Source organism: Cervus canadensis, chromosome 31, assembly GCF_019320065.1.
Source record: "Cervus canadensis isolate Bull #8, Minnesota chromosome 31, ASM1932006v1, whole genome shotgun sequence".
NCBI lineage: Eukaryota > Metazoa > Chordata > Mammalia > Artiodactyla > Cervidae > Cervus > Cervus canadensis.
Genome location: NC_057416.1, coordinates 19,732,846 through 19,745,970, shown reverse-complemented (window position 1 = coordinate 19,745,970; position 13,125 = coordinate 19,732,846). Strand labels below are relative to the sequence as shown.

The 13,125-nt window shown below is 37.4% G+C and overlaps 1 protein-coding gene across 3 annotated transcripts in view; it reads left to right on the top strand.

Annotated features, from left to right (window-relative positions):
* The window catches only part of TUSC3 (tumor suppressor candidate 3), a 215,418-nt gene that overhangs the window by 188,081 nt on the left and 14,212 nt on the right, over positions 1 to 13,125 (top strand). For all 3 annotated transcript variants that reach the window (XM_043454211.1, XM_043454208.1, XM_043454210.1), the window contains 2 exons: positions 3,897 to 3,971; positions 9,469 to 9,559. In XM_043454211.1, the coding sequence (XP_043310146.1) occupies positions 3,897 to 3,971; positions 9,469 to 9,559 (166 nt within the window). The remainder of the gene's footprint in view (positions 1 to 3,896; positions 3,972 to 9,468; positions 9,560 to 13,125) is intronic.

Sequence of the window (13,125 nt, the reverse complement as noted above, 5' to 3'; positions counted from 1 at the left end):
TCTTGTGGTCGATGAAGCTACAAAAAATAAAGAATATGTGGTGGGAAAAATACAGCCCCTTCAATAAATGGTATTGGGAAAACTAGACAGCTACGTGCAGAAGAATGAAACTGGACCACTTCCTCACACCATATACAAAATAAACTCAAAATGAGTTAAAGACTTAAAGGTAAGACCCGAAACCATAAAATTCCTCAGAGAAGACATAGGCAGGATGCTCTTCGACATGGGTCTTGGCAATAACTTTTTGGCTCTGTCTCCTTAGGCAAGGCAAACAAAAGCAAATATAAACAAGTGAGACTACATCAAACTAAGAAGCTTTTTATACATTGGAAAAAAGCCATCAACAAAATGAAAAGGTAGCTTACTGAATGGGAGAAGATATTTGCAGGTTATATATCCAATAAGCAGTTAATATCCAAATGCATAACTCATACAACTCAATATCAAGAAACAAAACAGTTTAGAAATAGAGGACTTGAGTGGACTAAACTCTTTTCTAAGGAAGACATAATTCCAACAGTCATGTGGAAAGATGATCTAAATCACTAATCATCAAGGAACTGCAAATAAAATCCAAGAAAGATACCACCTTACACCTGTCAGAATGGCTGTCATCAAGAAGACAGCAAATAAACCTTGATGAGGATTGGAGGAATCTAATTTGGTACAGCCACTATGGAAAAAAGTATGAAAGTTTCTAAAAATAAATAAATAAAAAATAGAACCAGCATATGATTCAGTAATTTTCTGAATATTTACTGGAAGAAAATGAAAACTAATTCAGCAGGATATATACACCTCTCTGTTCAGCATTATTTACAGTAGCCAAAATATGGACACAACCACAATGTCCATCAGTGGATGAACGGTTGAAGAAGACACGATGTACAGACACACATAAACACTCAGCCATTAAAAGAAAACTCCTGACATTTGCAACAACATGGATGAATCTAAAAGGTATCATGCTAAGTGAAATAAGTTAGAGAAAGACAGGTACTTTATGATCTCACTTGTATGTGGAATCTAAAAAACAAATGAACAAACAACAAACCGGAAACAGATTCATAGATACAGAAAACGGGGTGGTTGCAAAGGGCAGCTGGTTGAGGGCTTGAGCCAAATAGGAGATGAGGAGGTTCAAACTTACAGTTTTAAAGTAGTCGTGGGGATGTAATATACAACATAAGGAATACGGTTGATAATACTTAATAACTTTGTATGGGGCATATGGTTACTAGACTTCTGGTGCTTATTAGTTCCTAATGTATTTAAATGTTCACACACTTAATATTGTATACCTAAAACTAACAGAGTATTTCTAAGACTTAGGGGTAGGAATTAGTTTCATAAGTAAGCAACAGTAACCAAAGCTCATGAAGGAAAAGAATATCAATTTTGACCATACTGAAATGACAACCTTCTGCATAAGTAAACAATTTAAAAGTAGAAGAATCTGTATGTAACACTTCAAAACATTCATATCCAGAAAAAACTGAAGCATCTTCTAAGTTAATAAGAAAATATACTTATGGGAAAATGGGCAAAAAAAAAAAAGCACAATACAAAAAATTAAGCAAAAAGAGGAATTAACATATCAAAAGATAAACCCTGACTCACTAGTGAGACAGATCCCTACTCAACAATTTGATAAAATCAATAGTTCAGCAAAACTGTGTTAGTGCAGTGTAAAAAAATGGTAATTCTTAACACCACTTGTTTTACAGAATATGATCATATCTAGTAAAATTGAAACTACACATATCAGCCTCTCAGAAACTCTACCTCTAGGTGTAGACCCTAGAAAAAACATTTCACATGTATATATAAGAAGATATTCTTTGTAGGAGTATTTGTAATAGCAAACACTTGGAAAGAAATGCCTATGAGTAAGATAAGCAATAACAATCGGTATACTCTGATGAAAATCTTACAGCTTTGTAATAACACTGTTTGAATTTGTGTAAAGTATAAAAGCAATCAAATGAGAAACACATTGGTCACGTAGTTTTCAAATCTACAGAGGGACAAAGTGACAAAGCAATTTTTGACAAAGTGAAAGTCGCTCAGTCATGTCTTACCCTTTGCAAACCCATGGACTATACAGTCCATGGAATTCTTAGGCCAAAATACTGGAGTGGGTAACCTTTCCCTTCTCCAGGGGAACTTTCCATTCTAGGGATCGAACCCAAGTCTCCCACATTGCAAGTGGATTCTTTACCAGCTGTGCCACAAGGGAAGCCCAAGAAGACTGGAGTGGGTAGCCTTATCCCTTCTCCAGCGGATCTTCCTGACGTAGGAATAGAACTGGGGTCTCCTGCATTACAGGCAGATTCTTTACCAACTGCGCTATCAGGGAAGCCCTACAGAGGAACAGTAGTGAAAAAATATATATCCATATATATATGTGTGTGTTACGAAGATATTAACAGGGATGTGTTACGAAGATATTAACAGGGATATGTTACACTTGAGTGACCGTAGTTAATATCCAATAAAATGTAATTTGCTTAATAACTTCTCCCTAAGTGAATATTTATGTCTCTGTGTGCTAATAACACTTATATACAATGTACACATGGGTATTTACGTATCCAGTTTTATCCTGAGAATGTTTTAATATACAGTGTTCATGTAGCTAAAATTTTAAAGCATTTAGTTTCTAAACTTTATTTTCCCCAGAAATAAAAAATAGTGCTATTTCCCCCGACATTGTATTTTGGAAGGAATTTTGGAAGCTACTCAGTAGATGGCATCATAAAATAAATATTTGTTTTGTTTGTAATATCTATATAAAATACTTTTAAAATGTGATTTATATTTTGAATATTTATAGAAAATGTTTTTGAGATAAATTAATCCAGAAGTCTGTGTGAGTTGTCAGTAGCTCAAGTCTATACACTTAAGTGGATAGATTAGAATTATACATGAATATAAAAGGATGTTGCCAGAAAAAAATGGGAGCGGAATCCTAACTGAATTCGGTTTTAAGGATCTGCATCAGTCCCATCAGTCTGCTCCAAAGAACTAAGTTAAGCAGTAAATTTCCTGTGTCTCAGCAGTTTCAGTGAAACAACCTTTTAATTTTTCTATCAGTTTATTACTGGTAACATCCCCATCACTACACAGTTGAAACACAAAGAACTTGTAATTGTCTGAATTTCAGAAGTTTTCAAACTGTTATCATGAATTTCCTAAAAGCTTAGTGGTATGTATATATGTGTCGGGTGGGCCCCCCTGGTGGCCCAGTGGTGAAGAACCCACCTGCCAACGCAGGAGAGGCCTGGGTTGGGAAGATGCCCTGGAGAAGGAAATGGCAACCCACTCCAGTACTCTTGCCTGGTGGACTACAGTTCCTAGGGTTGCAAAGAGGCACATATGACTTTGAAACTAAACAACAACAGAACCATTTTTGTCAGCCAAGGGGATGGTATTTGGTAACTTTCTCTCTTGTACGTATTAGTCATCCACCAAGGCTGGTTGGTTGGTTCCATGCTGAGTATATTCCCAGTTTTCTGTGATTGCCCAGTGAAATGTCATTCTGAGTGTAACTAGTGTATGTATATCTTTATGTATAAGGTGAAATATCATTATTGGTTTTGAGAGTATATAATTCATATGCACTATGAAAGTCCTGGAATTTAAGAGCATTTAGAATTAGACCTTAAAAATCTCACAAAGGAAAGTTTGAGGTTATATAGTCTAAAAATCAAGGCATATTTATTTAAATACATGATAAGCTATAATTTTATATCAGGAGAGTAAGTTGCATTCACCTCTGTGTGCGTGTGTAATTCCATCATTCTGGTACAGAACACATGGTGTCCAGGTCCAGAACAATTAATAGATTTTATTTGCATCTATTTCTAATGTTTCCTTGACAACTACTATAGATGCGGCTATCACCATGGGGATGGTTCTTCTAAATGAAGCGGCAACATCCAAGGGAGATGTTGGAAAAAGACGGAGTAAGTCTCTGTGTTGGTATCGTTGTAAGTTTGTTTTAGTCAAGCTTCATTTAAATCAAATGGGAAACAGATAAAAGTCCTTTGTAAACGAACTTCTGAAGAAAGGTTCTGGTTTGAAGACAGCTGCGGTGTTTCTTACTTTTTTCTCTTTCTTGGATGTGTGGTGTGTGCGCAAACATTTAAAAGTACATTTCTTCCAAAATGGGATTGGCGATTTTCTGTGGAATTGGGTATTTAAAAAAAGCTGTTATTCACCCTTGTTGGGGTGGTTTGATGTATCTCTGCTGAAGTTATGGTATCTCTGGTCATGTCCACCGTACAGGAAGAGGGGGAAAGTTCTAGGGACAGAGTCTTCAGAGGTTTTATAGGCTAATGATATGTCCCCTATGCCACAGAGTCATCTATGCATTCAAGGACTGATTCAGACAGAGAAGTTTGTGCATAAGTGTACCCTGAAGTATTATAATGCCTTCCAACTACCTCCAAAACCTCTTTTGAGCTACATTTTGAAAGGGGGCATCTTGTGGTACCATCTTTTTCAGGGTTTTTGCCTTTTCCAGTGATATTCCAAGAAGAACAAGTCTACCAAGTTTCAGCTTTGTGTCTTAACAAGGTGACTGTTTTATCCTTTGACATAACTGTTCCCCTCAGGGAGTTCCAATAAGATTACACATTTTTATGAAGTGTTTATGGCAGGAAGAGGGAAAAATCTTCTGCCCTCAGGAGCACAGGTCAGAGAAGGTCAGACAGCCTTAAATTCAGCATTTCTTGCCACAGATCTTTCCATAATTGATACTAAGTCCCTATGTGAGTTTATGATTATGCCTTCACAAACCTATAATTAAGATTTTTATCAATATGCTTTGCATTTCTGAACCCTATTAAAATCCAGAATGTATATATGAGGAACATAGACATCTGGAGAAGACTCTTAATTTATTAAAAAGTTTAAAATAAAAATCCAGACTTACTTTCTTTATGGGAATTTTAGCTATGGTGACATGAATCTAAGTCAGTCATAGTGATTTCTAAATACAATACTTAGGGATCTTTAGTGTTGAAACATTTTGGATGTAATAAATCTTTTACCCTTGTTTCCCCGATGGCATTTACATACTGTTATAAAGAAACCACAGAAGCAATGAATGCATTACTTTGTTTAGTTAATCATTGTTCAGAATATCATTTTATGATTTATCATTTGCATCAAGATGTGATGTTCTTGGGACCAACAAGTAGTATTTATATAAGGACAAATTCTTACATGTTCATATATTTATCATACATCCTATCACATTAAAGTAGTAAGATAGTGTGTAATATACATATAACATCACTTCAGCCCCCACCCACTGCACTTTATTTGTGTGTGTGTGAGAGAGTGTGTACAAGCGAGTGCGTGGGGGAGAGAGAAGGAGTGGGGAATGGGAGATATATTTTGAAATTAGCCCTTCTGATTCCAGTGTGATTTTTATTTTGGATATAATGCAAGTGCTGTGATTACTGTTGCCCAGGTCAGAATGTGTCTGTGCCCTCATAGCACTTTGTCCTCACAAGTGTGTTATCTGGGACTGGCTGTGGTAAATGGTTTGTTGGGTCACCACTGACTCCTCCCCAAGTCCTCTTCCTTCCCTATGTGCCTGTACCTCAGTTCCGTTACTTTGCTCTACCACACAGAATCAAGGAAATAGCCTCTGTTTCACTTGATCACATTTTGAGACACATTTGCCACGGTGCATATCAAGTGTTCAGTTCAGTTCAGTCGCTCAGTCCTGTCCAACTCTTTGTGACCCCATGGACTGCAGCATGCCAGGCCTCCCTGTCCATCACCAACTCCTGGAGTTTACTCAGACTCATGTCCATCGAATCAGTGTTGCCATCCAACCATCTAATCCTCTGTCGTCCCCTTCTCCTCCTGCCTTCAATCCCTCCCAGCATCAAGGTCTTTTCCAATGAGTTGATTCTTTGCATCAGGTGGCCAAAGTATTGGAGTTTCAGCTTCAGCAGCAGTCCTTCCAATGAATATTCAGGACTGATTTCCTTTAGGATGGACTGGTTGGATCTCCTTGCAGTCCAAGGGATTCTCAAGAATCTTCTCCAACAGCACAGTTCAAAAGCATCAACTGTTCGGCACTCAGCTTTTCTTTACAGTCGAACTCTCACATCTATACATGACTACTGGAAAAACCATAGCCTTGAGTAGATGGACTTTTGTTGGCAAAGTAATGTCTCTGCTTCTTAATATGTTGTCTAGATTGGTCATAGCTTTTCTTCCAAGGAACAAGCATCTTTCAATTTCATGGCTGTAGTCACCATCATGGTTATCTGGGTCATGATCTTTTTGGTATAGTTGTTCTGTGTATTCTTGCCACTTGTTCTTAATATTTTCTGCTTCTGTTAGGTCCATACCATTTCTGTCCTTTATTTTGCCCATCTCTGCATGACATGTTCTGTTGGTATCTCATATTTTCTTGAAGAGATCTCTGGACTTTCCCATTCTATTGTTTTCCTCTATTTTTTCCACTGATCACTGAGGAAGGCTTTCTTACCTCTTCTTGCTATTCTTTGGAACACTGCATTCAGATGGGTATAGCTTTCCTTTTTTCCTTTGTCTTTAGCCTCTCTTCTTCTCTCAGCTATTTCTAAGGCCTCCTCAGACAACCATTTTGCCTTTTTGCATTTCTTTTTCTTGGGGGTGGTCTTGATCCCTGCCTCCTGTACAATGTCACGAACCTCCGTCCATAGTTCTTCAGGAACTCTATCAGATCTAATCTCTTGACTCTATTTCTCACTTCCACTGTATAATCGTAAGGGATTTGATTTAGGTCATACCTGAATGGCCTAGTGGTTTTCCCTACTTTCTTCAATTTAAGTCTGAATTTGGCAATAAGGAGTTCATGATCGGAGCTACAGTCTGCTCCTGGTCTTGTTTTTGCTGACTGTACAGAGCTTCTCCATCTTTGGCTGCAAACTATATAATCAATCTGGTATTGACCATCTGGTGATGTCTATGTGTAGAGTCTCCTCTTGTGTTGTTGGAAGAGGATGTTTGCTATGACCAGTGCATTCCCTTGGCAAAATTCTGTTAGCATTTGACCCGCTTCGTTTTGTACTCCAAGGCCAAATTTGCCTGTTACCCCAGCTATCTCTTGACTTCCTAATTTTGCATTCTAGTCCCCTATAATGCAAAGGACATCTTCTTTGGGTGTTAGCTCTAGAAGGTCTTGTAGGTCTTCACAGAACTGTTCAGCTTCAGCTTCTTCAGCATTACTGGTCAGGGCATAGACTTGGATTACTGTGTTATTGAATGGTTTGCCTTGGAAACAAACAGAGATCATCCTGTCGTGTCATTTTTGAGATTGCATCCAAGTACGGCATTTCAGACTCTTTCGTTGACTCTGTGGGCTACTCCATTTCTTCTAAGGGATTCTTGTCCACAGCAGTAGATACAATGGTCATCTGAGTTAAATTCACCCATTCCAGTCCATTTTAGTTCATTGATTCCTAAAATGTTCAGGTTCACTCTTGCCATCTCCTGTTTGACCACTTCCAATTTGCCTTGAATCATGGACCTAATATTCCAGATTCCTATGCAATATTGCTCTTTACAACATCAGACTTGACTTTCATCACCAATCACATCCGCAACTGGGTGTAGTTTTTGCTTTGTCTCCATCTCTTCATTCTTTCTGGAGTTATTTCTCCACTGATCTCCAGTAGCATATTGGGTACTTACCGACCTGGGGAGTTCCTCTTTTAGTTTCCTATCTTTTTGCCTTTTCATACTGTAAACAGCAAAGAGAGTGATAAAGTGTTTTACTCAGCTCCTGGAAAAAGACTGAGGAAAGGAAGAAGTGTGTGGTCATGCCAAATGTAGGCAGATGTAAAGCAAAGCATCATGTCACTCATTCTAGGTGCACTAAGATTATTGTAAGCAAAGTTGCTAAGTCAGGTGGCTGGTGTCTGTCTATTTGGGCATTCTATAGTTTCGGGGGGGAGGAAGATGGTTTTCATTTTTGCAGTGTTCAGCAGCTTTTATTTTTTTTTTTTTTTGCTTTATTTTCTGCCAAAATTCATTTGAAATTCACCTGCATGTGTTTTATATATGATATGAAATGTAACAGAGGCTGCAACTGAATGCTATTAAGTACTTAGGATTTTTCACAATTTGTTCTCAAAACTGAGAGAGTGATATTCCTACAGAGTTGAAGGAAAACTGACTAACCGGCTTCTGGATCATGTTTTGACAGTGTCCTAAAGTCTCCACTGATTTCCAGGATTGTAATTAAAGCTGGTCTAATTTATATGCTAGAATAATTTAAAAACTATAGTTCATCACTATAGAAGCATATAGAATTATTTAATCTCCCTTGTTTTCTTCTGTCTTGGCGTGTTTAGTCTCTTTTATCTTCCCCTTTCTTTTATAACTAACCATATTAGATAGTCTAGTGTTTTTAAAGAATTCCCTGAAACTAATGAAAGGATACAAGTATCATGCATATGTTTTATTCTTAAGAAATATGAAGTATTTCTTATTAAAAGAACTTATTTAGAGAGCAGATTTAGGTAAATTTCCATTTCTCTAAATATATATTTTCTTTTATTCTAAACATACCTGCATTTAATTGACTCAGATTTTTAAGCATTTATTTTACTAGTAGCAAATTTAATTAAAAATCTAGTAAATGTATTTGCATATATTTCATAATATATATTATATTTGATTAGTCATCCACTTTAGAGTAAAATCTTCCTAACCGTAACAGAAAGGAAAAGAAATGTCCCTGTTGTCAACTGTGAGGGATACAGTGATGCTGGAAACCTAAATCACAGCCTGGCATATCCTGCTCTAACACACACCACTTGTTCCTTTCTAAAACGAACAGTAATACCTTGACACTATCGCCAGCTATTTAGGGTTGGTTTTCCCTCTTGACTTTCAGAGTCTGTATTTTCTCACATCTCAAGCCTGTGTTACTGGCTTTTGGTATGCTGGAATGAACTAGCACTTGTAAGTAACAGGCATTTACTGAAGCAATAATCTAGCCAATCATATAAAATTACATTTCTTTGTAACTATTGCATGGCATCTGAAAATAAAAGTTACATTGCACATTCCAATACTGTAGATGTCTCTGCTAATATAGCCAGTGCTTCACAGTGCAGGGGCTGATAATCTCGTTTGTGGTTTATCACATTTTCTTGTGTTTTGTTTTGGTCCTTCTGGGGGCATTTTAGTACTTGTAGGAATTCGATGAGAGAAGAATACCACCCAAAAACTTAGATCAGTCACTTCTTTTTTTGTTTTGTTTTCATATTCCAAGTAGTAAATTGTCATTGAGAAGAATGTGGAAAATAATGATTATCTGGTTTGTGGTACCTGTATGTGCCATGAGCTGTTACATGTAAGTATGTGTAATTAACTGAATGTTTTTTAAAAACATAAACATTTGGGTTGTGTGTGTCTAGACTGATGGAGGTTTCTGTTTCTTTCTAGTTATTTGTCTCGTGGGATTAGGCCTGGTGGTCTTCTTCTTCAGCTTTTTACTTTCAATATTTCGTTCCAAGTACCACGGCTACCCTTACAGGTAATATCATTATACTAATGTGAATGTTTTCATTTTAAGCTAATAGAATAAACCGAATTTCATGTTTTTATGTTTCTAACATGTATTTAAGGATTAATATAAAGTAGCTACCTTATTTGCCAAGTAATCTTAAACTCTGTTAAGTTTTTGAGCACCTACTATGTGTTCAGCACAGATTATATGAAGGAGATATATATATATATAAGGCATGGTACCTGCCCTCCTTCGTATATGATAGTTTCATTTTAGATATATGTTGCATGCATATGTATGTATGTGTGTGTCTGTCTGTGTGTATATTACATATATATACACACAGACAGACACACACATAACAAAATGACTTTTCAACTTTGTGGAATTTATCAAAAGTTCTTCTTGTTTTGGTTTGCCTATTCATGATTTTTACTTCATTTACAAATTTTTTCTCATATAATCTAGTGTTCAGTGTCCAGTAAACTCCATCATATTTTGAATTCTTCAAAGTTTTTGCTTTTTCAAATAAGGAATGGCAACATGAATGGAAAATTAAATGATAAAAGAATCTCTGGTCACTACAAACTGTCATAAAGGAACATCTCCTAAGATTTTCATCAATATAGTTTCATAATTGGGGATGGGAAGATGTTGAAAATTCATCCTGAAATGTTTTTATAACCAAATTATTATTCTTACTAAAGCAAAATACAACTGATGTGCCGGATTATAGTTATCCAGGTCATGAAGTAGGCACAGGTTCATTTTTTGACTATTCCTCCCTCAGCTTGTCTCAAAGGAATGAGTATTCCACCTTCTCTAGGGAGTCTTCTCAAAGCTTAACTCATCCTCCTCCCCAGTGAAGAAGTAAAGGTCCCTTTTTTCTGAGATTTTGAGAACTTTCTGTTGAGATAGTAGAGCTCATGATATATGACAGAAAATAAAATCTCATAATTTACATCTCTCTTGCGGGTGAGTGATAATCGCTCTGTAGTGTCCGACTCTTTGTGACCCCGTGGACTGTAGCCTGCCAGGCTCCTGTGACCATGGAATTCTCCAGAATACTGGAGTGGGTTGCCATTGTGAACTGAGCAATTACTTCAAGAGAATGTTTCTACATAAGTGATGGCAGCCATGTGTAGCTTTATCTGGGGCACAGAACTATTCCCATGACAGAGATCTGATTATGGGTGTATTGTGAAGAGTAAAACACTTCAACCCCGCCTCTGTATCTTTTCATATGGGCAGAGGCACATTTCCAAGACTTCTCACATCCATTAAAAGTAAACATATTCAAGGAGTAGAAGAAATTTGAATATCAGATGTGAGTTGTGGGACCATCTGCCTTTAATCTGGTCTGCAGTATAAGAGAATTTTTTAAAAACATGAGGTCTGAGGGCAAGACGTGTAATAAGAAAGGCCAAGTAAAGTCTCCATCTTCTTGGTTTTTATTCTTGACATTGTCTGGCTATCTCATTTTGGTTTTGAAAATGTGAAATCAGAAGAATCAAATCCGAGATGAAGTAGGCCCAAGAAAGATGAAGTTTCTATTCTTCTTCTCCCCCGAGATTGAGGATCATGGTTCTGTATGATTAGAGTCTCAGTTTGACTTGCATGTATTCCGTTAACAAAATCTGTAGAATATTTCTATTTCTCAAGTTTTTATTTACTTAAAAAACACTTGAATTCATTTCAACCTACAGCATTTATGGTGTCAATGAAAGGTATCTATAAATTATAAAAAGGAAAGTGTAGTAAGTTATGTTATTCTTAAAACCTATTTAGTTGACAGTCAGAAAATGGAGGAAGGTAAAGAGCAAGTTCCAACTCTCCTTACACATCAGAGTACCTTCTCCAACAAGAATCAGTTGGGTTCAGTTCAGTCACGTCTGACTCTGCGATTCCATGGACTACAGCACGCCAGGCCTCCTTGTCCATCACCAACTCCCAGAGTTAACTCAGACTCATGTCCATTGAGTCAGTGATGCCATCCAACCATCTCATCCTCTGTCATCCCCTTCTCCTTCTGCCTTTAATTTTTCCCAACAAGAGGGTCTTTTCAGATGAGTCAGTTCTTTGCATCAGGTAGCCAAAGTATTGTAGTTTCAGCTTCAGCATCAGTCCTTCCAATGAATATTCAGGACTGATTTCCTTTAGGATGGACTGGTTGGATCTCCTTGCAGTCCAAGGGACTCTCAAGAATCTTCAACACCACAGTTCAAAAGCATCAATTCATCGCTCAGCTTTCTTTATAGTCTAACTCTCACATCCATACATGACTACTGGAAAAACCATAGCTTTGACTAGATGGACATTTGTTGGCAAAATAATGTCTCTGCTTTTTAATATGCTGTCTAGGTTGGTCATAACTTTTATTCCAAGGAGCAAGCATCTTTTAATATCATGGCTGCAGTCACCATCTGCAGTGATTTTGGAGCCCAAGAAGATAAAGCCTGTCACTGTTTGCATTGTTTCCCCATCTATTTGCCATGAAGTGATGGGACCAGATGCCATGATCTTAGTTTTATGAATGTTGAGTTTTAAACCAACTTTTTTATCAAGAGTCTTTTTAGTTCTTTTTCACTTTTTGCCATAAGGGTGGTGTCATCTGCATATCTGAGGTTATTGATATTTCTCCCAGCAATCTTGACTGCAGCTTGTGCTTCATGCAGCCTGGCATTTCACATGATGTACTCTGCATATAGGTTAAATAAGCAGGGTGACAATGTACAGCCTTGACATACTCCTTTCCCGATTTGGAACCAGTCTGTTGTTCCATGTCCTGTTCTAATTGTTGCTTCTTGACCTGCATACAGATTTCTCAGGAAGAAGGTCAGGGCGATCTGATATTCCCATTTCTTTAAGAATTTTCCATAGTTTGTTGTGATCCACACAGTCAAAGGCTTTGGCATAGTCAATGAAGCAGAAGTAGATGTTTTTCTGGTATTCTCTTGCTTTTTTGATGATCCAACCGATATTGGCAATTTGATCTCTGGTTCCTCTGCCTTGTCTAAATCCAGCTTAAACATCTGGGAGTTCACAGTGCATGTATTGTTGAAGCCTGGCTTGGAGAATTTTGAGCATTACTTTGCTAACGTGTAAGATGAATGCAGCTGTGTGGTAGTTGGAGCATTCTTTGGCATTGGAATGAAAACTGACCTTTTCCAGTCCTGTGGCCTCTGCTGAGTTTTCCAAATTTGCTGGCATATTGAGTGAAACACTTTTATAGCATCATCTTTTAGGATTTGAAATAGCTCAACTGGAATTCCATCACCTCCACTAGCTTTGTTCATAGTGATGCTTCCTAAGGCCCACTTGATTTCACATTCCAGGATGTCTGGCACTAGGTCAGTGATCACACCATCATGATTATCTGAGTTGTGAAGATCTTTTTTGTGCAGTTCTTCTGTGTATTCTTGCCACCTCTTCTTAATATCTTTTGCTTCTGTCAGGTCCATATCATTTCTGTCCTTTATTGTGCCCATCTTTGCATGAAAAGCTCCCTTGGAATCTCTAATTTTCTTGAAGACAGTGTCTGATCAGTAATGCTGAAGAAGCTGAAGTTGAATGGTTCTACGAAGACCTACAAG